This window comes from Callithrix jacchus, chromosome 11, assembly GCF_049354715.1.
Source record: "Callithrix jacchus isolate 240 chromosome 11, calJac240_pri, whole genome shotgun sequence".
Classification (NCBI taxonomy): Eukaryota; Metazoa; Chordata; class Mammalia; order Primates; family Cebidae; genus Callithrix; species Callithrix jacchus.
In genome coordinates, this window is record NC_133512.1 from 4,016,391 (window position 1) to 4,043,599 (window position 27,209).

A 27,209-nucleotide genomic window follows, 5' to 3' on the forward strand; every position below is an offset into this window, starting at 1 on the left:
TGGTGCAGGTTTGTTACACAGGTGTACATGTGCCCTGTGCAGATGGTGCAGGTTTGTTACACAGGTGTACATGTGCCCTGTGCAGATGGTGCAGGTTTGTTACACAGGTGTACATGTGCCCTGTGCAGATGGTGCAGGTTTGTTACACAGGTGTACATGTGCCCTGTGCAGATGGTGCAGGTTTGTTACACAGGTGTACATGTGACCTGTGCAGATGGCACAGGTTACACAGGTGTGCATGTGCCCTGTGCAGATGGCACAGGTTTGTTACACAGGTGTACATGTGCCCTGTGCAGATGGTGCAGGTTTGTTACACAGGTGTGCATGTGCCCTGTGCAGATGGTGCAGGTTTGTTACATAGGTACACATGTGCCCTGTGCAGATGGTGCAGGTTTGTTACATAGGTACACATGTGCCCTGTGCAGAAGGTGCAGGTTTGTTACATAGGTACACATGTGCCCTGTGCAGATGGCACAGGTTTGTTACATAGGTACACATGTGCCCTGTGCAGATGGTGCAGGTTTGTTACACAGGTACACATGTGCCCTGGTGGTGGTTTGCTGCACCCTGTTTTCAATTTCTACTCTGATATTTTATTTTTTTTCTTCTACTTGCTTTTGGTCTCATTCACTCTTCTTGTCCTAGTTTCTTAAAATGGAAGAAGAGGGCTTTCATTTCTAAAGGAGAGACATAGCACTACAAATTTCCTGGCAATAATGTTTCAGCAGCATCCTGCAGGTTTTATATGCTGTTTTTTCATTCTTATCTATTATTAGGTACATAAAGATGCAGGACTGAATATGACCTTGAAGAATGGAACCCTTTATTAGTATGAAATTATCTACTTTATCCCTGGTCAGAGTCTTTGCTCTGAATTCTACTTTGATATTAATACAACTCCAGTTTTTCAAAATTATTGTTAACATCCTACTTTTTTTCATTGCTTTACTCTCAACTAATGTCTTTACATAGAAAGCACATTTCTTGTAGGTAGCATCTAATCAGGTCTTACTTTTTAAATCAAACTGACAATCTCTGCCTTTCAATTGAGGTGTTTAGTGTATTTATATTTAATGTGATTATTGATATAGTTAAGTTAAAGTCTGGCTATTTGTTTTCTATTTGTCCCATCTCTTCTTTGTTATCTCTTCCCCCCCCCCTTTTTTTTTGCCTTCTTTGGGGTTTTCTTTAAATGATTTCATTTCATATCCTTTGTTGGTTCATTAGCTATACCTTTCTTTTGTTATTTTAGTAAAGGACTTAGAATTTATAGTAAATATCTTTAAGTTGCCACAATCTACCTTTGAGTGATATTAAATCTTTCAAATTAGTATAAGACCCTCACAATAATATATTTTCATTTTTCCCTTCCACTATTGTGACATTTTTGTGCAACATTTTATTTTTATATAAATTCCACTCTAATTGTTATATTTGTTTAAAAAGTTAACTATCTTATTTGTTTAAAAGGTTAACTATCTTTTTAAAATATTTAAATAATAAGAAAAAAAAACGTAATCTACCTATCCATGTAGCTCTCATTCCTGTGCTCTTCATGCCTTTGTTTAGATTCAAATTGACATCTGGTATAATTTCCTTTCTGAGAGACTTACTTTAACATTTGTAGGGCAGTTTGCTGGTGGTGAATCCTTTGCCTTTTTTATGTCTGAAAAAAATATTTATTTTGCTTTTGCTTTTTTTTAAAAGATATTTTTGCTGGGTAAAGAATTCTAGATGAACAGACTTGATTTTTCTTTCAGTACAGATGGTCCCCAACTTGCATTGGTTCAATTTACCATTTTTCAGCTTTGCAATGGTACAAAAGCAGTAGGTATTAAGTACAGTCCCCAGCTTAGGAAGGCATTATATCTGGACTTGGACACTTTTGACTCATATTTTCAATTTATGATGGGTTTATTCAGGCATAACCTCATTGTTAGTCAAACAGCTCCTGGAGGTTAAGGATGTTGCTTTGCTGCCTCCTCATTCACTTTGTTTCTGATGAGAAATCTGTTCTCACCTTTATCTTTCTTCCTCGTATGTAATAAATATATCTACTGTTCTCTGGCTGATTTCATATTTTCTTTATATTACTAGTTTTATGCAATTTGACTATGACATAATTTGGCACTATTTCTTCATGCTTTTTGAGCTTGGGTTTGTTGAGCTTCTTTGAATTGTGTTTACAATTGACATTAAATTTGGAAAATTTTTAGATATTATTTCTTTGGGTATATTTTTTGTCCTATCTTCCAACCAACCACCTTTCAGGGTTTCCAATTTTACAGATATTAGGCCACTTGAAATTTTCCCACAACTGATGCTCTCGTGTTTAAAAAATTTATCTTTGCTCTTTGAGTTTCATTTTGAATAGTTTCTATCACTCTATCTTCAAGTTCACTAATCTTTTCATCTGCAGTGTCTAATCTGCCATTAATCCCATCAAGTGTATTTTTCATTTTACACATTATAGTTTTCATCATTAGAATTATGATTTGAATTTTTTTGTAAATCTTCTACATCTCTCCTTAATTTTTGGAATGTATGGAATACAATGATAATAAGTGTGTAAACGTCTTTGTTATTAATTGGAATATCTATGTGAGTTCTGAGTTAGTTTCAACTGATTATCTCTTCATTATGGGTCTTACTTTTCTGCATCTTTGCCGTCCAGGAAACCTTTAGTTAGATGTCATGCATTGTGAATTTTGTCAGATGCTAAATATTTTTGTATTCTATCTATAAGGACATAAATATAAGACATGCCTTGAGCTTTCTGTTGGGATATAATTAAGTTACCTGGAAATAATCTGATCCTTTGGGAGTTTACTTCCAAGATATTTTAAGTAGGACTGGAACACTGTTTAGTTGAGGGCTAAATCTTCTTCACTACTGAGGCAAAACCCTTCTGAATCTTTTACTAAATGCCCTCTAAATCACAAGGTTTTCCAGTCCAGCTGATTAGAACAGGCATTATCCCTGGGCGAACACAAGGCATTGTTTGTTTCCCCCTAATCTTTTCAGGTGCTCTTCCCTGAAGCCTGTGGTAGTTTTATAGCATGCATTCCTTTGGCAAATCTCAGCTGAACATTCAAAAGGGATCCTCTATAAATCTTTGGAGTTCTTTAGGGATCCTCTGTAGATCTTTGAGTGCTTTTTCCCATGCAGCTTTCACCTCTCCTAATGTCTGTCCTATCTATGAATTCTCACTGTTTTGGTCTCTGCAAACTCAACTCAGGGAGTCTGGTGGGCTCTGCCTGTATTCTCCCTCCCTGCAGTGCTCTATACTCTCTCAGGAAATAAGCTCCATCAACACTCACCTCCTTTGTTTCCATCCCACAGAGATTATTGTCTTTTGTTGCCTGATATCCAGTGTCATAAAAAAACACTGTTTTGCATATTTTGTATGTTTCTTAGTTGTTTCAGGCAAGAGGGTATAGTTGGCCCCTGTGGCTTTACCTTTACTCAAAACAGTGTCTCTCCAGGGGATCGTCTACAAATTCCAAAGCCAAAGCCAACACCACTCTCCCATACCAATTAAATCACAATCTTTGGGAGTGGGACACAGGCTTCAGTAATTGTTAACGCTCCTCCAGGTGATTCCAATAAGCAGGCAAGTTTAGAAACGTGGATGTGTGGATAGGTGTGTGGATGGATACTTTTCACCATATAATCTTGTATAACTTGAATTTTTGATGTATTGTTTATTTAAAATTAATTTCACATTACAAAATGAGACTATGATAACCTACCAATGAACAAAAACAAAAGAACCTCTGGTCCAACATTGGTACTTTGGGAACCCATTGTAAGGAGTTGGTTAAAAATTATAATTATGCTGATTTTTATGTCAATGTAATTTATGTAAGGTAAGCAGTGCAATATATTGGAAATATCATGGGCTTTAACGTCATTCATCAAATGCATGAATGAATAGATGAGTAGGTAGATCATCTACAAACATTTTCACATTCTGGCTTTGTTACTTTCTCAACCTCTCCTCCTCTGTAAATTGGGGAGCATAACTTCTGCCTCACAGGGCCACTCATTCATCGAAAAAAATTTATAGAGTTACTAGTATGAACAAGGAATTGTAGAGATAGCCAAAAAAAATCCCTGTCTAATAAGTGAGGTGAGTAAAGGGAAAACTGGGAGTCAGCGTGAAAAGTGGGGAAGAGAGTAAGAAAAACATGTAGTATATTAGATGTTGATAATAGTGCTATGGAAAACAAAACTGAGAATAACAATAAGAAGCATTGCTAAAAGGATGAAATGAGAAAATGCATTTGAATTACCTAAAATAGTATCTAGCACATAGAAGATAGTAGATATAAGTGCTTTTAAAAGTATATCTAAAACAGGTAAAAATATTTTATCCTCTTAGATTTCTTTTTCCAATTTATCCTACCTGTCTGTATAATCCTAATTCAGAATAATGTGGTCCAAACGAGGATTTTTCTCAGTGACTGAATGTTAAAGTCAGTGGAGAAATTGACTAGAATATTATTTGCAGTTCTATTATAAAATAATATCTGACATCAAAGAGAATATTATTTGCATATTCTATTATAAAATAATATCTGACATCAAAGAGAAATGTTAAGCTTTAGTGAGTCCATTATCACTTGTTTAAAAGTGTAACCTATTTTTAAAAATCCCTTGAACAGATGTATTGAATCCCTTGAGTTAGGCTTGTTGAAGTGAAACCATTTTATCATTCACTGAGAGGTACTGGTGCAAAGCAAAAGTTAATGGGAAGGGTAATTTGGCATAACAGGGACCCTAATTAATTTACCAGCTGCCATTCATTTTAATCTTTATATACAAACACATGTTGAACCCCAGCAGTCTAAACAGCTGATGTTATTTACTCAAAGACTTAATTCACTAAAGTATTAGAGAGTGACTGTCCTTTGAGGTCATTAAGAAGAAAGTCAGGCGAGCTGAGCAATCCCTAATAAACAACTCTAACATACATTCAAGCTGATATCCTTCAGGTCTGAACCATGTTATACTAACAGTATTTTAAGTGAACATAGGAAAGAATTATTAGGTGGTTATTTTCACATGTAAAGGAACTTGTTTCAATATTTTGGAAAATATTTTTTTTGTACAGTTGTAAAGGATTTGCTCTCCCTAGGCCAAATTCTGGGCGGTGTTTTTCTAAGGTGTACTCCTATTCCGGTAAGTTGCCCATAACTGCTAAATTCATGCACCTACTTTTTTTTTTTTTTAAAGAGTGTAATAGTTACATTTCTGAAAAGCATACTTAATGAGATCATTTAAATATATTTCACATACACACACAAGAAAAAGAATTTCCCAAATAACACAATGAAACACTGTGAAACATTTTGCTTTTCTATAAGAATAGTATATTCATTTTGCCCTTGCTAGACCACTGGTATCATTACTTATGCTAGGCTCTAGGACGGGAAAAGAGGGATTTTATTGAAGTGATTTACTTGTGTCAGGCCTGGAAGTGAACTGAAAGCAATGGCAGTTCTTATATAAAGGATGGCATAATTGAATTATTGCCTTTTAAGTGATTGAAAACAGTGGTGCATATCAGGGCCATCTCTTCGAAGATGTTACAAAGAGTAGTCAGGCCATGTTGTTTACTTTATGTCTAATCCCTGTATCCAGCAGAACGAGAAGTGCAAAGAATTTGTTTAGCCTGGAAGCCCACTGTGAGAATTTCTAAAATGCTGTACCCTGAAAGATGAGGGTGACTCACCAAACAGGTGATTTAGGTTTTGTCACATCCCAATGCAAGAGACTGTAGTTTTAGAAGACTTGCTTCTGGATTTAGTAGGTAGAGAAAATGGGTACTGTTATTGAAGCTCAGTCTTTCTAACATCTAACGCTAAATATTTTTTCTAGGCAAAAAAAAAAAAAAGTGCATCATTACCTTACTGGGTCTTTAAAACATCTGTTCTGACTACATTGTTACCATCAATTTCAGAAATAGTACAGACACAGTCATGGCCAGAAAATGGGCAAAAAAGAGGATAACTGCAAGGATTATAGTGCTCTGCCAAAACATTCAGAACCACTTGAAGTCATTTGGACTATTTATTCAAGCTCTAGACAGGCAAAACCAGCACTCTACGAGTACTGACACTGGCTGCCCTTCTTCTGTCTTTGAAACTAAAGTGCAAATTTCTCTGTGCTCAAAAAGCAAAACTTTCCCTTCCCCTCACATTTTCCTTTGCAACACCACTGTTCCTAATACAGTCCTTTTTTACTGCAATTACTAGATTGACGGCAATTATATGTTTTCAGGTCTGTCTCCACTACTATGCTGCTGGCCCTTGAATGAAAATATTAGTAATGCTGGCCAGGCGCGGTGGCTCACGCCTATAATCCCAGCACTTTGGGAGGCCGAGGCAGGTCAAGAGATCGAGACCATCCTGGTCAACATGGTGAAACCCCATCTCTACTAAAAATACAAAAAATTAGCTGGGCATGGTGGCACATGCCTGTAATCCCACCTACTCAGGAGGCTGAGGCAGAAGAATTGCCTGAGCCCAGGAGGTGGAGGTTGTGGTGAGCCGAGATCATGCCATTACACTCCAGCCTGGGTAACAAAAGCGAAAATCCATCTCAAAAAAAAGAAGAAAATATTAATAATGCTTTCTTTATCGAGGCAAGGGTTCTCAGACTTTAGTGTGCACCAGAAGCACCTGGAGAGCTCATCAAAGCACATGTTGTCAAGCACCATCCCAGCATTTCTGACTCAGCATGTCTCAGATGTGGCCTGAGAAGGTGCTGTCCAATATATTCCAGGTTCTGCTGATGCGGCTGGCCTGGAGGCCACACCTGAGAACCACTGCCCTAGTGAAGTGGTTAGGGGCATGTTTGCAGGCGATCTTGAATCCTAGCTCAGCCACAGCTGTGTGCTCACGGGCAAATTACTTCACCTTTTCATGTCTCCCTTTTCTCATCTGTAAAATAAGGTATCAATATGATCAAGCTCTTAGGGTTATTAAGTGAATTAATACACAGAGAGTTTCATTGGTACCTGACACATAAGCGCTCAATAAATGTTTATAGATAACAAAATTAAGTTATCTTCCTTGTTATTATTGAGCATCAAGATCATGTGCTCCAGAAGCTGTGTACATGATCACAGTGGTTGCAGAGGACTTGAGACTACCAACCTCTAGAACTTGCTACGCTTTGCTTAAACCTTCCTACCTTATACATGTCAGATGTGAAATTAATATTAAATGTTATTGCAAGGTATGTTTTCATTTTCTCTCCTAAATATAGACCTGGTAAAACTGTGTTCAAGGAGGAAATGTCAAATCCATTAAAATCAAATATAATTTATAGGAAACAAAATATGTAAAGTTATTCTTGCTTATTAATTTGTTCATCTTTACGTCACTTCTTACTGAGTCTATAAATAACTTCTTGTGACATTTTTCTAAAGATTGATGCAGATATATTATAAATTGCTGGAAGACAATATATCAATATTGTAGCTTGCACGAAATACTTAATAAATGAAAACTTCAGACAATACAATTTGAGAGGTATTATAAATCATTAATTTTGAGAACTGAAATATATAACCCATTTCGGAAAAACAAAATGGCTCTAACTTAATCTTTTAAAAAGCTTTTAGGCTTTAGTTTATTTTTAATGATTTGACTTAATCCTATTGATTTTTCTTTTCAGTAGTAACATACATTTCTGGTTTTGTATTATCATTAGAAACGTAAATAAGTAAACTGTACCCACTGAAAACACCCAAAAGCTATTATGCTTAGTTTCCTACGTTGCATAGCTGTGACAACTGAGTAGAAAGTCTCTGACGAAGTACAGATGGCTCAGCCTAGAGACAAGCTTCAGTACACTGCGAGGCAGGCCACAAATATTCTTCATAGACAAATAGAAAGACACAAACAAGAAAAAAAAGGAGGATAATTTACACGTATAAGTCAACTGTGAATAACTACTCTATCAGATTGACTGGTCTGGCGCTTCCAGTTCACACAGTTTTGTAAAATAAACGCTCCCTCTAAAAAGCTGTGGATGGAGGACAGGCATTTTAAGTGTAGAATCACATCTTGCTAACTAAAAGAAATTTTTGGTGACTCGTTCTATAATTTGGAACAAAACTAGTTCTGTTAAGCACCATTCCTTCTTTCTTGCTGTTATCAACAGATTTTGATCTTATTAAATTAACATACTTTATTATGAAACACCCAGAAACTATTCACAAGCCATGAACTTTTTTAGCAACTCTGCCAAAATGTTTACTCCTTCATTACGTTAATGTAGATAAAACATCCACGAAGTCCCAGAATATTAGATTTGCAACTTGCTTTCCTAAAGTCTCCGTCCTCACCTAAACTAACAGAGGACACTTCAGCTCTGAGCAACAGGGGCCAAATCCCACTGGGCGTATGTTCAAACTGCGTTTGAAAGTTTTATTCAATGCAAGTGGTTTCAAAATCACTTTTGTAGAGACTCTTAGTATGAATTTTGGACCAATACGGTGATATAAATCTTTATGTTTAATTTCCTGCCCTACTAATATGAACAAGAAAACAAGAGAAACTCAGGAAATGAAGGAAGGTGCCGCCTATCTATTTAGATATTTCAGCCACATGCAGGTAAGGAGCAAGGGCAGCACCAGCCAGCATGCCATCCATCAGCGCACAAGGAAGAAAGATACCCAGGGTGGAAATAAACAAGGCTTCTGTTGGAGCTTCATCAAAACCCCAACTTGGGGCAAATGGGGCTAAAGATGAAAGCAGATCTTTGAGCAGATTTTTGGGGAACAGGCAGCCACACAGCTGGAGTCTAGGAGGAAGGAATCCCACGCCAACCCTCCCAGCCAGCACACAGTGTATTTGGCACACTGAACAGTGTGGGCCATCACCATGGCCAGCTCTAGAGGAGGGCTTGAGGCTGCTGTGCTGGGTGTGGGGACCAGCACGGCCTCAGCTGGTTTCTGGCTGCCAAGGCAGAGAGAGTAGTCACATTAATGCCAAGTCAACACTCTTTTTCAGAAACTGCTTCCTTATCTGTCTGCGACAACCTTCTAACTTAAACAGAATTTCCACATTGGCAAAATGATAATAAATATATTGTCCCCTTTTCAGTCCATACCTGGAAGATCTAAGAAAGCCTCAGGCTTTTACTCAGAATCAATTTCAGCTCCTGATATTAAACAGACGTTCTGTTCTACAGATGAGCTAGAGAAAAATGATTTGACATTACAAAATGTTCGACAGTTCAAAAGAAAAGTCATTTCACAGAGCAGAACAAATGACTTCTTTTGAAGCAGATGCATTGCAAGAAACAGGACACATTTTAAAATCTTTAATTTGTGCTTTTAAAATTTTAGTAAGATTTAAGAAGACCATGTATTAATAAAATAGGGACTAGCAGCCATGAAAAGGAAACAATCTGAGCATGTAAAATTATACTTAGAAATAACACGACAGTAATTCTCACATTTGAAAGGAACTCAGTAAAGACAGTAGACAGAATATTAGATGATACAGAAAACAGAATCAGGAAACTAGAAGATATAAGAAGTTCTCCCAAAATTCAGAGTAAAAATCTAAAGAGAGAAGATAAATGGGGACTAGATTAAGGAGATGCAACAAATGTTTGCATTAACATTAAGAAGAAAGTTTTCAAAAGATGATAAGAAAGGCCAATGAATAAAAATCTAATTTTAAGTCCCATATTATTTAAACAAAATTTTTGGTTGAGGGAGAAGTACAAAAATAAATCTCTATATCCTATTATCTCAGACAACAAAATATACACTTTCAGTCTTGGCCAAAAACAGAGAAATATCAAAAGAAAAAGAAAAGAAGAAAATTTTCCAGAGTTCAGTTAAGACTTGAATTTTCAATCTAAAAGGCTCAATTATATTTAAATGCTAATTTTAAAAAAACTAAATTAAACAGGTATTGGTACAATTTCTGAATTTCAAAGATTAAGGAAACTTTCTAGAAACATTTTATCCAGACACAGAAGAAACAAGTAAATTTCCAACAAAGAAAAGACAATGGGTTTGGCATTAGCTTTTATTCCATAATACTTCAAAGCCAGATGACAAGACTTAAAAGGAAGGTTGAAAGAATTCTAAGCAAAAGGACTGCGACTCTAGTCAGGTTCACACATAATGGCAATGGAGCCTCTTGGTTATGCAAGAACTCATAAAGAAGATGACCCACTTATCCTTCCTCAACCAATTACTCAATGTTTACCAACAACTGACAATAAAGTCAGAACATAATTCCAATAATTGAAGAGAGTACAGAAGAAATGAGCAGTAAACAACGAATATGCCTGCAATTAAATTAAAAATAATTGTGGCTAATCTATCACAATCCTGATGTTTATTAAGAAAATAATTTAAGACAGATGATAAGAGAGATCAAGGCTGAAAATCTGATTTTAAGTCCCAGATTATGCAAGCAAAAATTACTAGTTGAGGGAGTAGTACAAAACAAATCTCCATCTCTGTTTTTATAGGATAACATGATATATACTTTCATTCTTGACAAAAAGAAACAGAAATATCAATTTTACAATGATGTTAGAATTTAAAGGCAATAATTACTAAAAAGAAATGTAATGAACAATAGAGAGAATATTTTGGTTTCAGGTGAACTGGGTTTGAGTTTCAGCGATCACAAATCATGTTAATTTGGATAAAATATTATTATCTCTAGGCTTTCATGATTTCATCTACAAAATAAAAATAACTTCTTTGGTACATGATTATTTTGAAATAAAACATATACATAGCCCACTGTCTGACACATGACACATGTGGAGTGTTGGCCATTATTGTTAAGAAAAAGGGGAAAAGTTGATAAATATAACGAAAGACAGAAAAGGAAATTAAAAACTAAAGCAAATAACTATATTAAACCGAAAGCAGAAACGGTTCAAAGAAACACCACCAAACACATCAGTTATCATAATGCTTGGAAATGGGTTAAGTTCTTCTATTGAAAAATAAAGACACTTAAAAATACAGCTACTCTGTATGCTGTTTTTGTAAAGCATTTTCCTTTATGAAGAAGAATGCTTCTTTTCTTTCTTTAAATTTTCTTTAAATAATCTGGGACTTAAAATTAGACTTTTATTCATTGGCCTTTCTTATCATCTTTTTAAAAACTTTCTTCTTAATGTTAATGCAAACATTTGTTGCATCTCCTTAATCTAGTCCCCATTTATTTTCTCTCTTTCGATTTTTACTCTTTATTTTTCTATTGAAAAATAAAGACACTTACAAATACAGCTACTCTGTATGCTGTTTTTGTAAAGACACATGATTCATTCACTCAACAAACATTTGGGTGCTCACTGTGTGCCAGACACGATCTGGGATCTGGGGATATGGTCAGGAAACAAAATACAAAGGCTTTGACCATTCAGATATGGGGCACAGCACAATCTAGAAGGAAGGCTAAAGACCCTCAGGCTGGGACAGGCCTCACCACGTTCAAGAAGTGTTAGGCAGCCGGGCGCGGTGGCGCATGCCTGTAATCCCAGCACTTTGGGAGGCCGAGGCAGGTGGATCACGAGGTCAAGAGATCGAGACCATCCTGGTCAACATGGTGAAACCCCGTCTCTACTAAAAGTACAAAAAATTAGCTGGGCACGGTGGCACGTGCCTGTAATCCCAGCTACTCAGGAGGCTGAGGCAGGAGAACTGCCTGAACCCAGGAGGCGGAGGTTGTGGTGAGCCGAGATTGCGCCATTGCACTCCAGCCTGGGTAACAAGAGCGAGACTCTGTCTCAAAAAAAAAAAAAAAAGAAGTGTTAGGCAGATCTATGCAGTGAAGCGAGCAAGCAGGGAAGAGGAGGGGAAGAGAGTTCCGAGAGGTGACTGGGACAGGTGGGACAGATTCTGCAGAATGCCTGAGACCTTGTCTGGACTTTGGAATGTAGTCTAAATTAGAAGGTGAGGAATTGGAGGGCTCTGAGAATGAGTGATATGATCCAACTTCCTTTCTTTGGAAAGATTATTCTGATTGCTGTATTGAAGGAAAATAAGGCCAATATTGAATGAAGGCCAGTGAGAGTGGAGGCAGAGAGACCAGCTAGAAATTTAATGTAATAATCTAGGAAAGAAAGGACAGTGGCCTAGTTCGGAGTGGTGGCAGTGAAGACAGTAAGTGGCTGGGCTCCTCTGGACTAGAAGGATTAGTTGACAAGATGTGTTAATTGTTTGGGTGCGTAAAATATGAGAAAAAGAGGAATCAAAGATGACTCCAAGTCTTTTGGCCAGAACACTAGGAAGGATGCGGTTATGAGCAGCTATGGTGGGGACGGTAAGGACAGAGCAGGTGTGGAGGAGTGTAGTTAGGCAACCTGTTGTAGGTGTGTGAAATCTGAGGGGCTCTTAGGGGGACAGGGAAAAGGCAACCTGTTGTAGGTGTGTGAAATCTGAGGGGCCCTTAGGGGGACAGGGAAAAGGCAACCTGTTGTAGGTGTGTGAAATCTGAGGGGCCCTTAGGGGGACAGGGAAAAGGCAACCTGTTGTAGGTGTGTGAAATCTGAGGGGCCCTTAGGGGGACAGGGAAAAGTAAAAGTAAAAGCCAGGACAGGCCGGACCCAGAAATGTAAGTTCAATAGTCATCAGCATGTAATGGTACTTAAAGGCATGAAACTGAGCACCCAGAGACCAAACGTAGACGGAGAAGAGAAGTGGAAGGACAGGTCTGGAACACAGCATGTTTACAGACAGATGAGATGAGGAGGAGCCAACGAGGGACATACGGAAAGAATGGTAAATGGAAAGGAATAAAAAACGGAAGCCTGAGTGGTCTGGGAAGATCAGGAAGGAAAGAGAGGAGAATGAACAACTGTGCCAAGTGCTGCTGACAGGCCAGGGACTGAGAACCAACCACTGGGTTTAGCAATGAGGAGGTCACTGGCGACTTTGGCAAAGGTGGAGTAGGGGGTAGTGGGGATGAACATCTCAGAGGCAGAGCACAAGACAGAAAGGGAGAAAAGAAGCAGGAGAACATATAAAACTTTTTTCTGAGGAACTGTAAGAAGGAATAGAGAACTGGGAAAGTGAGTAATTCAAAAGACAAATGGGGTCAAGAGAGGGTCGTTTTCTCCTTAATGAAAATGACAGGATATTGAGAGAGAGAATATTGCTGTAGTCCAATATATATATATATATATTTTTTTTTGAGACAGAGTCTTGCTCCGACACCAGGCGCCAGGCTAGAGTGCAGTGGCACAATCTCAGCTCACTGCAACCTCCGCCTCCTGGGTTCAGGCAATTCTCCTGCCTCAGCCTCCCGAGTAGCTGGGATTACAGGCACGCGCCACCACACCCAGCTAAGTTTTGTATTTTTTAGTAGAGACGGGGTTTCACCATGTTGGCCAGGATGGTCTCAATCTCTTGACCTCATGATGCGCCCGCCTCAGCCTCCCAAAGTGTTGGGATTACAGGCATGAGCCACTGTGCCCAGTCAGTCCAATAGATTTTCAAAAATTAAAGGGTAAATAAAAGAAAGCAAAAATTTAAAAAGAGTAGCCATATAAGATTAGATAAAGTAGAACCTGAGGTAAACACAGTTAAGTGGGACAGACATTAACATATATTTGACTAATAAACAATTGAACAGTTGTTCAATTTTAAGAAAGTTGTTAAAATAGTATTCCCCAAAACAATATTGTACCCTGGTGAATTTATGTACAAGATTTATAAAATCTTCAGATAAACGATCATTTCCTTGCTATTCAAATTGATTCAGACAATAAAAGGAAGGAAAATATTTCAATTAATTTGAACAAATTAGCAGAACCCAATACCAAAAACTGACAAGAGAAGGTACAAAATCAAATAAGATTGATACAAAAGGTCCTAAATGAAATATAAGAAGTTTAAATCTAGTAATTTAAGAAAAACATATAAAATCCAGGCAGGAATACAAGGATGGTTCAACATAGACAATATGACTATATCATAATGTCATTTAAAAGTAAAAAAAAATTGAAATAATCTCAATAGATGTTAAAGAGTATTTACTATAAATTCAATTTATATTAAGATAAAAATTATTAAGTATGAAAGTATAATGAAGAATATTTGTCAGAAATCAATAGCCATCAAAAGCCATACATAATGAATCAAGAACAAGAGAAAAATGCCAACTATTATTATATTTCAATGGTGTCCCAGAAATTTTAATCAGTGTAATAAAACAAAAAAAAAGATATTTTAAAAAGTATAACTGTTAGAAAGGAAGAGATAAAATCTTCATTTGTGCAAATGATATAGCAATTTGCTGGAAAACACAACAGAATAAATGAAAATTTATTAAAACTGATTTTTTAAGTTCAGTAAAATGGCAGAATGCCAAAGACATATAGGAATCAAGAGCTTTTTGCAGAGTAGGCAGATTTCTACTTTAAAATTCTGTTTACAAAAGTAAGCACCTCCACGAAATTTCTCTAGTGTTTTCCAGTAAAAATGTAATGTGAGTCACATATGCAATTTTAGATAAGCCCAGTTGCCACATAAAAAACATTAAAAATATTTTTATATAACACAATAACCCAAAGTATTACTTCAATCTATCTAATTGATGTTTTTAAATGATTTTTTTCACACTGAGTATTCAAATTCTAGTGACTTTTCATAGTTAGTTAATCTGTTTGTGTGTTGGTACACTTCACAGTATATTTCACATCCTCACTGGCCACCCGTGGCCAACAGCTATGCATCAGACAGAGCAGCTCTCATAAGCCTAGATGTGTGCCTAAGAACATATGTGTAGAACTTACAAACTTGAAAATGGCAAAGTGCTACAGAATACAGGAGGTTTCAGTCAGAGGACAAACATATTACCCATTCATAGATGAGAATAGAAATACGTGTCTTTGAATACTGATACCACTGTAAAGATATCAGTTTTCTCTCCCGGGTTATTATAGAAATTCCACACAAGCCTAATCCAAATTCCCATAACATTTATGTAGAAGACCTGACAAAAAGATTTCAAAGACTGGAAGCATAAAGATCAAAGAATATCAAGAAAGTTTTAAAATGACAAGTAAAAAAGATTGGGATTTGCCATATCAGATATTTAAATATCAAATATTTATAATTTATGAAAACTACAAGAAGATGATACTGGCAGCTTGGGAAAGAGACTTTAAGAGAGAATTTGGTACAGCATATGACAAAGACAGAATGAAAAATAAGTGGGAAATGAATACATTCATAAATACATGTTTATAGTATTTAGGCCACTTGTAAAAAATAAATAGTTATATGTCTATTTTTTTTCTTTTTTTGCGACAGAGTTTTGCTCTTGTTACCCAGGCTGGAGTGCAATGGCGCGATCTCAGCTCATGGCAACCTCTGCCTCCTGGGTTCAAGCAATTCTTCTGCCTCAGCCTCTCGAGTAGCTGGGACTACAGACACGCGCCACCACGCCCAGCTAATTTTTGTATTTTTAGTAGAGACGGGGTTTCACCATGTTGACCAGATGGTCTCAATCTCTTGACCTGGTGATCCACCTGCCTCCGCCTCCCAAAGTGCTGGGATTACAGGCATGAGCCACCGCGCCCGGCCCTATATGTCTATTTTATAATGTTCACCAAAATAAGTACCATACAAGTCAAAGGTGTAAATGAAAAACTAAAAAGCAGTAAAGTGATTTAAAAGTCTATAGTGCACATTTGTATTATTTTGGAGTGAGAAAAGTTTTCTAGGATAGAAATCAAATAACGAGAACAACAGATTTGGTGAAAAAACCATCTATGTATCAAAAGCACAAATAAAAAGGCAATTTTCTAAGTGGCAAAATGATTCCAACATACATGAATAATAGAATACTAATACTCTTGATACATAAGTAGCTTTTACAGCTCATTTAGAGAACAAGGCGAATAATTAAAAAAAAAGAGAGAGAGAGAAAATGACCTCAGGACATAAACAGGCCAATTCCCAAGAGAAAATACAAATAAATGTTCACCTATCAAACTGGCAAAAATGAAAAGACAATGATCATGTCCGATAAACGTGCAAAGGAATGAGGAACTGCTGTGAACAACCTTTCCTGAAGGAAACTTGGCGGTATGCATGAAATGCCTTAAAAACGTATACAATCATGCACCACATAACATTTTAGCCCATGACATTCCGCATATACAATGGTGGTCCCCTGAGATCAGAATGGAGCTGAAAAATGTCTACCACCAGTGACATCGTAGCCATCATAATGCAGCAGCATAACACATCACTCACGTGTTTGCATAAAGTACATCATGCTTGATAATGATAATAAACAACCATGTTACTGGCTTGTATATGTACTAATACTATATTTTTTACAGTTGTTTCACGGTGGTGTACTCCTTACACTTATTTAAAAAAAACAAACCAAGTTAACTGTGAAACAGCCTCTGGCAGATCCTTTGGGAGGTATTTCAGAAGAAGGCATTATCATTAAAGGACACGTGTGTTATCGCCCCTGAAGACCTTCAGTGACAGAAGACGTGGAGGTGAAAGACAGTGATATTGATGATCCTGACCCTGGGTGGGCCTGATGTGTGTGACTATGTCTTAAGTGCCAACAAAAAGGTTTAAAAAAATTAAAAACAGAATAAAGATATAAAGAAAAAATGTTTTTGTACAGTGTACAATGTGTATGTTTTAAGCTAAGTGTTACAGAAGAGTCAAAAAGTCAAAAAAATTTAAAAGTGTAGAAAGTAAAAAAGTTACAATAAGCTAAGGTTAATTTATTCTTAAAGAAAAATATTCTTTATAAATTTAGTGTAGCCTACACTAAACTACACAGTGTTTATCAAGTCTACAGTAGTGTACAATAACGTCCTAGGCCTTCACATGTACTCACCACTCACCACTCACTCAGAGCAAATGCCAGACCTTCAACTCCATTCATGGCGAGTGCCCATACATGTGTACCATTTCTTCATTTTACACTGTATTTTTACTGTCCCTTTTTAATGTTTAGGTGCATAAATATCTACCCTGGCTTTACAGTTGCCTACAGTATTCAGTACAGTGACATGCAGCACAGTATGGCTTATAGTCTAGGATCAACAGGCCATACCTATGAATGTCGTAGGCTGTACCATCTGGGTTTGTGTAAATATACTCTATGATGTTTTCACAATGACAGAGTCTCCAAACAATGCATTTCTCAGAATGCAGCCCTGCTGTTAAGTGACTCATGACTACATATCTTTCCACTTATATGAGGTACCTCAACTAGATAAGTTCATAGATGCAGAAAGTAGAATACAGATTACCAGGGCCTCGAAGGGAGAGTAAATCAGAAGTCATTTTAATGGGTATGGAGTTTCTGTTTGGGATGATGAAAACATTCTGGAAATGGATAGCAGTGACGGTTATGTGACATCATGAATGTACTTAAAGTCACTGAATTGTCCACTTTAAAATAATTAAAATGGTCAATTTTATGTTATGTATATTTTACCACAACTTCTAAAACTTCCAATGTATGACTATAATGTCTATTAAACCATTCTCCTATCATTAAATATCTGGGTTCTTTTCCCAAATTTTTAAGCAATTAAAAATAATACTAAGATAAAAAAATATATCCTTTGACTCAACATTTTTACTTGTGGACATTTACCCTAGGTAATAATTAGGATGTGTAAGGATGTAGATATGTATTTTCCCCCTGGCATTATTTGTAATGCAAAAACTCAGAAATCTAAATAACTAAGCACCAAATGGAAAATTAGAAAGCCATGAAAAATGTGCTGCAGAGATATATCTATTTATATTAAGAGGGAAACGATTAAAAGTAATATGGTTGGCATGATGAACTTTAAAGGAAGTAAATGTTCATACGTGCATAAGAAAGTATCGGAAAGAATATATAATGGGGTTTTGCCAGCGGTTAGCTAAGAAAATGAGGTGTCACTGTTTTTTTATGCTCTATTTCTTACTTGTCCGTATTTTCTGATTTTTTGGCAATGAACACACACTCTTTTTGTAAAAAGAGAAAAATTAATAAAAGAAACTTAATTGTGAATAAAACATAAATAACTCCTCCCAGTTATTTTTCCTTTCTCAGAACTAACACTGTGCTTTTTTGTACTGGACAAAGTTAACCAACCCCCCCACCCAAAAAAAAAAGAAATCACAAAATACCAACTGAATGACTGTCTAAAGCTTTTTATTATGTGGAACCAGCCAACAATTTTTCCCCAATCTGAGAAACTACACAGTAGATTACACAAGGATATCCCTTTGGGCTTTTGGTTTGCTTCTTGGTTGACCATGGTAGGTACATGACACAGCAGTAATGAAAATATTTGATGTTTTTGCCAGTGAGGTGGGTTTTCTTTTAGAAATGAGGAAGATGATGCCCCTGAAGAGTGAGGCCACACAGAAAGTGAGACATTCAAGTATCTCAATGGAACCTAGTAAAATTAGAGCAAGAAAACAGAAACGCCTTTAAGAGTGTCCTAAAAGCTTGTGTAGCTGTAGAAGGATTAAAACTGTGAATTCAGAGGTGCAGGCAGACAGATCCAATCCTAAAGGCATTTTTGTTTGGGTGTCCTACACATTAAGTTGTAAATCTGAAACAGGAAACTTGAAATCATTAAGGTCACATATTTATAACATCATATCCAATTAGGTTAGAAAAGTGCAATATCTGTCATCATGTCATAAAAAGATGTGTTTTTCTCTCAGATCTCTCATAAAGAAAAGCTCCCTATATTGTTAAGGATAGGGCTGTTTCCAATCAGTTACAAGGAGCAATTCAATTACTAGATGGTTTAGTGTAGTAACTGACTCCAGACTAATTTAATTTCTTTAGGTCTCTAAAGATCAATTGATCTGATTTGTCCCATCCCCAAAGGCTGTTTATGAAAAATTCAGACTTAAATATCTGGAAATGAAATCCAAAACCTCAGCCAATTTCACACTACTTAGGTCATCTTGCAAACTTTCAGCGTCATGTACGAGTGCCGTTTTTGCCCTCAGACCATTGAAAGCTACTTAGCTTCATGTACATGTGAGTGCTCCCACATCAGGATGCTTATTCAAAAAGTAGAAAATGTGGCCGCGTGCATTATCAAATCTGCCGTTCTAAAGAGCAGCCAGACTGAGTACCTCCTATCTTGTAAACCCACGTGCAACTACAAGGCTATTTTTACTCTAGGAGTAGTTTATTAAGACTATGAAACACAGAGCTACATGGGATGAAACGCTCATAGAACAAGATGAAGGACTTGCAACTACTTTACATTTTTAGATTTATAAAACGCTGTCATAAATGCCAGCTTATCTTCGTCTCAGAATAAACCTCGGAGGTGGGCAGGGTTATATTCTCCATTTTCTAGATGAGGGAACAGACTCAGAAGCTGCTGACTTCTCCACCATCGCTCACCCAGGAAAAGGCAGAAGTGAGACTCTAACCCATAACTTTTTTTCTCCCAATATATCACGTGTACCCCCATGGTCTCAGACAGATAATACGACACACACTATAAAAACACATCACTACCACCCCACTGTGTCATTGTCTCCATTCTTACCTGCTTCCTGAATAAAACTGAGGAAAAGTTCACTTTTAAAAATCCCAACTGCATAAACCCAGTCTGCAGCAGGGATTCTGGCCCACGGAAAGAGGAAAGAAAGTCATGGCTAAATGAAGTTGCCTTTTGCAAGTAGTCCCCTTTGCTGCTCACACTGCTAGTACCACATTCTCACTGGCTTGTGTCCCACCTAATTTGAGAGTTTTCTCTCTGCACTTTACAATGGATTTTCAACCCCAAGCTCAAATTTCGTTTCCTGATCTCAACACCTCCAGCCACTTGTCAAGCTCTCCAACTATTTAATGTTTCTTTTCTGCTCAGATCCCATAGTTCCTGCTCAACATTCAGCCTCTCCTGCTAGCTCATTTGCTTCCCTGCTGAGCCTCTAAGTCTGTCCCCCCAAATCAAACCTCTGCCTCACATTCTACCATTTGGGAAGACTTCTGAAGGCTGAGAGAAGGGTTGCTAGAATGTATAATTATCTCTTAATTAGAAGTGTTGATGCCAGGCGATGTGGCTACGTAGGTGACAAAGACTGCCGCAGAAACGTGTAACAATTAGTAGGGAAATCACACAAAGGCCTAGAGATAAAAGTGATTCTAGTAGCTAGGGAACCTCCCCCGACAACAGAGACCCTGGGCCACATAAAAGAATTAGTGTGTTTAAGAAATACAAATAATCAATTAGGTTTAAAAATCTTCTGTTTGAAAAACAATTTTTAAAACTAATCGATCATGATAGAGATGAGAACAGCGGGAGGGGCACCGAGGGGGAGAAGGCAGGAGCCTATTGGAGTGCTGGAATGTTCTACATCCTGATCTGGGGGGTGGTGTGTGGTTACATACGTTCCTATGTAAACATCATTGAGCTGGACCTTTTATTGTATGAAAGTTATACCTCAATAAAAAGGAAGCAAGTACTAACCATAAAAAAAAAAGAAAAACAATTTTTGAAATTCATACTGGGGAAAGTATGTATCTCCACATATTCATTACCTATCACCTTCACGGTCTCAAACTGCATGAACCATTTTTTTTAATTGCATTTTAGGTTTTGGGGTACATGTGCAGAACATGCAAGATAGTTGCATAGGTACATTTTCATTGAGTAAAAAGTAGGGTAAGTTACAGGCACATAATTGTCACTTGTCTTCTTAGAGGTCCTGAGACCTGCCTGACGTCTCTCCTATTAAATATAAGCAGTCTACTATATTGGTAAAATTCTATGACCTTGAATTAAATTACATCTCCTTGTTTCCAAATTCCAAACTACCTTTACACTCTCTGTGTTAGCAAACATACCTGCTTGGGAAGGTAAAAGGCTATCCCAGTTCTGTTTCTCTACAGACTGCCACTCATTGAGACAAGAAGCTTAAGAATGGCAAGAGAACTAAGTCTTTAATAACAAAGCCCTATTTTTTTTAGACGGTGGAATAAATGTCCTGACCAAAGAAACCGTTTCACTCAGAAATTAAGCATGTAATAGATCCAGTCACAGTAGCTGTCAGACTAAGCAGTTGCATATGTACAACGAACGGGGTACAGAGAATAGAAGACTATATATAGTAAGGTTATGATTCTCTGGTGTCTAAAGGAGTGTGTTCTTATAAACTCCCTTGCATATGTACAACGAACGGGGTACAGAGAATAGAAGACTATATATAGTAAGGTTATGATTCTCTGGTGTCTAAAGGAGTGTGTTCTTATAAACTCCCTCTTCTCTTGATCTTATCTGAGCAAGAAAGTAAACAGAAAATTCTCATTACCTCTCAATGTCAGTGAGCCTGGAGGAGTCCCGGAATCCTTTGGCGAAAGGATTGCTATCTATTTTCAGCTTGGTGATCTGGAAAGAATGGGTACAAAACAGTATCATTTGTGAGGTCAAGGAAGTGAAATCAGAAATAGTTTGTCCATTCTCCATGGCACACCAAGAACACCGTAATGTCTCTCAGCGTCATGAGACAGGTGGAAAGTGCCACAGAAGTTCACAAGGGGGACAAATCCCAGGCAGGTGGGACGAGGGGAAAGGCCTCAGAGAGGAGGAGGTATTGAGGACAGACTAGAGGTTGACAGATAGATACAATTCGGGCTAGGAGCCTTTGAGGCAAAAGTAGACGTGAAATGGAGTGTGCAGTGTTTCATGTATTACACGATAGGTCAAAGGCCAAGGCTGAACAGAGGAATGTAAGAACTGCCTAAATACGAGTTATGCAGAATTCCAGCACTGACAGGGAATGGGGAACGAAAGTAAGAATGCTGTCTCATTTTTTGTTAGTACTGTGAGTACATATTCATACTGTAATAGATAAAAGATAAAATGGCCAGTAATAGCCTCATGTTCAATATGATACTGGTATATATGACTTAATACCTTCCGAATATAAATTTCCTCCTATCCCCCTTTCCATTTAACTAAATCAGAATCAAATTAGCCCATCTTATGTTATCCTTCCGGGCAACGTTATTTATAAACTCTATTTATATGGAAAAATACATTATAATAATAATCACAGTCTGAAACATTAAATAGCCATGTTGTGGTATTCAGAATTCCCAGAGTATTATTGTTAATGTAGAAAGATCCATTAAATTATATGTACAATGCCTCTGAAAAAGAATACATTAAGTTGCAATGAAAAAACAAAGGAAACACTGATTAAAAGATACTCAACATGGAAAATACCAGAACTGTTAGAGCTGAAAGAAGATCTAGCCCATGGTCTCATCCAACAGATAATCACAGAGACTCAAAGAGCACAAGGGCCAAGATGCAGCTGGTCAGTAACTGAATGAGAACTAAGGAAACCTTTAAGGAGTCACAGCTTCTCAGTATCAAAACTAGAACCCACGTTCATCTTTAGAGAGAAATGCATGCAAAAGATTCTTAAAGGGAAAAAAATTACAGGTATGTCTTCTTTTTCAGAGTAAGGAGTAATCAAAACAGACAGTTTGAAATACTCTTGCCCAAAAGCACTGTTTCCCCCAGTCAGAGTAAATCTACAGAACATTTTAAACAGTTGTGAAGAATTTTTTTCATTTCAAAAGAAATGTGTTTTTTTCTTTTCCCTGGTTTCTGAATGTGATCTAAACCAATGCACAAGCTGCAAAGAAGCTATTTACACCTCACTTAAAATAAAACCCCACGTACTAACCCAGCCAAGAGACTCCTCTATCAAAAACACTGGCAAATTATAGGATTAACTCTTTGATAATGCTAAGTTTTAAAAACATTTGACAGTGCCTCGGAAATGCTCATTTCTAGCCCATGAGCATTCACTGTGAAGCCTTTAAAGAAGATCTCTGAGCTATGAGCACTGGTCAACAGGGAAGCAAACATGCTACATAAATAAGAAACCCGTTCGCGTGGACAGCAGCAGCTACAGCGTGTACGTGAAGACACATACAGGAAAGACTCTGTAGAGAACATTCTCTCATCCACAGCTACACGCTCTGAATGGCCTTGTTTCACCCATTCATTCCAACTAGGGCTCATTTCTGAAGGGCTCAGTTTTGGGAGGGAAGGAGAAAAATTCTATTTGTTTGGAATAAATTATAAACATCATCTAAAGTCCAGGCAATCAATATAGTCTGCAATTACAAATACCGACAAGATTTTAAAATCCTCCAGGACACGAGCTATGTCTCTTAGTAATGAACAACAATGCTTAAAAGACGTTCTATTTCTGAAGTGCTTTATAGTTCCCTAACATGCTTTCTCAATAATTCATCAGTAAATAATGAGGATTAATCGCCACACACATGCACTGTGCTAGATGTCGGATGACACGTACAGCTAATCAGAGCCAGAGCTGGCTGTAATTGTCGCTAAAGAAGGTGACACCAACTCCAATGCATGGTTAGAGACATTAAGGGTAAATCAAACCCACATGAAAATTTCAAACTCAAACTGTGAGATGAAGCAATAAAGGTAAGGCTGCCTTCAAATAGCACATTTATAAAATTGAAAAGGAGGGCCGGGCGCGGTGGCTCATGCCTGTAATCCCAGCTACTCAGGAGGCTGAGGCGGGAGAATTGCCTGAACCCAGGAGGTGGAGGTTGCAGTGAGCCGAGGTCACTCCATTGCACTCCAGCCTGGGTAACAAGAGCGAAACTCCGTCTCAAAAAAAAAAAAAAAAACATTGAAAAGTAAACAGGCTTACCAAGGATGAAATTTTCTACAGACAACAACAGATAATACATCTGATGAAAAACTCATTTTGAAAGTTATTTTTATAGCCATCTCTCTAAGATATGAATCATATCAAGCTTTTTCTGAGTCTTTACTAACTAAAAAGGTAGAAAGTATTACCTATCTGTTCTAATGATTGAAGATGAACTTTTGACATACTTTATCTCTGAAAAGAATTTTGAAAATCAGATTTCCTGCTCTTTTTCCAAAAGATAAAAACTATTGTCTCAGAATTGGGAAGTTATCTTAATTTCTTCAGTGCTCTAAGACCACAGAAAATACACTCTCAAAACACGTGTTTCTCAATTAGTGTGTCACCATATCTAATAATATTGCCATACTTTGAGCAAAGAAGTAGCTTAAATTCAACATGAGTTTTCAGATTTCTTTGAATTTTCTCTCATTATGAGAGAAAATTATAATATCTTATAATATCATTTTGTTTTTAGTTTTTTGTTTTTTTTTGAGATGGAGTTTCGCTCTTGTGACCCAGGCTGGAGTGCAATGGCGCGATCTCGGCTCACCGCAACCTCCGCCTCCTGGGTTCAGGCAATTCTCCTGCCTCAGCCTCCTGAGTAGCTGGGATTACAGGCACACGCCACCATGCCCAGCTAATTTTTTGTATTTTGAGTAGAGACGGGGTTTCACCATGTCGACCAAGATGGTCTCGATCTCTTGACCTCGTGATCCACCCGCCTCGTCCTCCCAAATGCTGGGATTACAGGCTTGAGCCACCGCGCCCGGCCTATAATATCATTTTAATCCACCTTTCATAATCCCCAGGAGTATCAGTAGTAATTTCTTCACATTTTGATATAACTTCAAACTTCAGGAAAGTTGCAATAGTACAAGGTGCTCTTATACACCCAGATTTACCAATTGGCTAGAGCAATGATTTAATTTTAGTGCACTAATTAGAAAAAGAATTCAAAACAATTACCTTCTCTATTTCCATTTAATCTAATTCTAGGAAAAATCATCGCTTTTGCACATGAGAGCAGAAATAATCTGAATGGATCTATGATCACTAAAACTGTGTGGGAGCTCTGGGTTGAAGATACACATTCCTGAACAGCTTTCATGGGGTGTAATAAGCACAGAGACTGTGGAGTAAACTTCTTAGTGAGCAGCCCACTGTCACCACGCTCCGAACCTACCAGAGTGTCCACAGTCAGAACCCCACAAATGTTTGTTGAGCTTTACCTCAAGAACAAGCACAGTCAGAAATACGATCTTAACTTTTCACCAATTATGAACTAAATGAAACCATGAATTTACAGGAAAAGCACTTCATTTTTCAAATTTTAAGATAAAATAGTTTTTAAATAGCAATTTTTTTTTTTATTATTATTTTTGAGACGGAGTTTCGCTTCTTGTTACTCAGGCTGGAGTGCAATGGCACGATCTCGGCTCACCACAACCTCCGCCTCCTGGGTTCAAGCAATTCTCCTGCCTCAGCCTCTCGAGTAGCTGGGATTACAGGCACGCATCACCATGCCCAGCTAATTTTTTGTATTTTTAGTAGAGACGGGGTTTCACCTTGTTGACCAGGTTGGTCTCGATCTCTCGACCTCGTGATCCACCCGTCTTGGCCTCCCAAAGTGCTGGGATTACAGGCTTGAGCCACCGCGCCCGGCCTAAATAGCAAAATTTTAACATTCTAGGTAATCATACATTTTAAAAGATCAGACATAGAGTTTATGCCACAATATTTAAATTAAAAGCCAGTCGTTATAAAGAAATTCATTTCTGAAGGTGTAGTTTTACATCTCTTTATGAAATTTGGGATAACTGAAAAAATAACACACTTGAGAACTGACGAGGGAAAGAAGTTGGTTACAGACAGTGATTTCAGTTGGACACCATTTAATTCATGTCCGAGTACGGGATGCCTGCAGCTTGGAATGCTGTTGAACAAATCACCTTGATCAAAGGTAACCCTAAAAGAAGTACCAAAAACGAATCAACTGCCAAATATTGTATGTACAGAAACCAGAGGTATGGCGTCTTTATAACTCAAAAATTCTCAAAAGCAGCAACGTTTCTCCCTTTGTCAAGAGAAAACACTAACAAGTAAGGTTAGTAGCATGTGCTTCAGAAATGCTGCTGTTTAGTGTGTGTCTATGTATCTCCAAATGACTAATTCAGTCCAAACATAACCCTACTTTCTCGTGTATTTAAATAATACAGAATATAATGCAATTCCTAACCAGAATGTTCACTCTTTCAGCATCTCTATTATCTGTAAATAAATGCGGAGGGCAGGTTTTGATACTACCTGCAGTGCAAAAGAGAAGGAGACCTTTTGCAGTGGTTATTCTGTATAATACCACTGGACTCTGAATCCAGCTGGGGTTCCCAGCCACAGGGGAAAATTGGCCCTCAGAGACCATTTCTCCAATTATCAGGAAAAGATCTGACCAAAGGCATTTAGAAATGAAACCTGACCTACACTTCAACTCGACAGCAATGGTCTGCCTGCTCAAAAACAACGCATGACCTTTAAATCTTAAATTATAAAAGAGTTTGTTGAAAGTGTAACGTATTTAGCTTTCATCCAATAATGTAAAGAAATGCAATCATTCCCTGGCAAAAACCAGAGGAAGAAATAGCAAATGAAAGGTCCGATTTTCATTACTTATAAATGAAACTACAGGGCACGATAAATGAGGAATTTTTTCACCAATTGTTTTGGAAACTGTGACTTAAATTCTAATAGACATAAAAATAGCACTCATGTCCAACGTTTAAGATATATGAATGCGGTCCTAAATGTGAATTTTTAAGTCTTTCTCTCTTTTCTCCTCCCTCTTTGTTCTTTGTATGTGAAAAAAATCATAATACTATACTTAGTATATATTTACTTTATTTCCTATATATTTGTATATAAGTGATAGGCTGTTATATGCTGTAGGATATATTACTATATGCTTTAGGAAAATTACTACATAAACTTGGTAGAGCAGTGAAGTCACAGTAGATGGTAGAAGGCCCCGAAGGAGTCAAGGACAGCTTTAGAAAACTGCACAGGACTGATGAAAAGGCTGACCTGCAAATGTACTTGCTCACTTTGAGCACCTACAGGAGGTGTTTTGACTGGTCTTACGAGGTTTAGAAACCATTTGCAAAACTGTCCTGTTAGGATACCAAATCAAATTGTTGACTATTAACTGGACTTCTATTTTAAAGGCATATGGCTATGGGTTCGAAAAAGGATATAGAGAAATAAATTCAGACATAGCAGGATCTACGAGGAAATTAATTCTGAATTTAGTCATTTCCATTGTGGTCAGTCAGCAGTGAAATGACATGACCTACTAATCATATCAATATTTACACTAGATGCAAGAAAGAAGAGTTGGGCACTGATGGCTGGATTTTGATCCCATTTATGATATTAATTAGAAATAAACCTTTGAAAGGAGCGACTTGTGTTAGAATGTGTGGTTATTAGTATCTTCGCC

General features: G+C 37.3%; 1 protein-coding gene across 6 annotated transcripts in view; it reads right to left on the reverse strand.

Annotated features, from left to right (window-relative positions):
- The window catches only part of TBX20 (T-box transcription factor 20), a 57,060-nt gene that overhangs the window by 12,025 nt on the left and 17,826 nt on the right, over nucleotides 1-27,209 (reverse strand). For 3 of the 6 annotated variants that reach the window (XM_017975117.4, XM_078342197.1, XM_002751324.7), the window contains one exon: nucleotides 21,323-21,399. In XM_017975117.4, the coding sequence (XP_017830606.1) occupies nucleotides 21,323-21,399 (77 nt within the window). Of the gene's footprint in view, nucleotides 1-3,689; nucleotides 6,948-18,171; nucleotides 18,595-21,322; nucleotides 21,400-27,209 lie in introns of those variants that run through there. The other 3 variants (XM_078342199.1, XM_017975119.4, XM_078342198.1) reach the window with 3 other exon arrangements.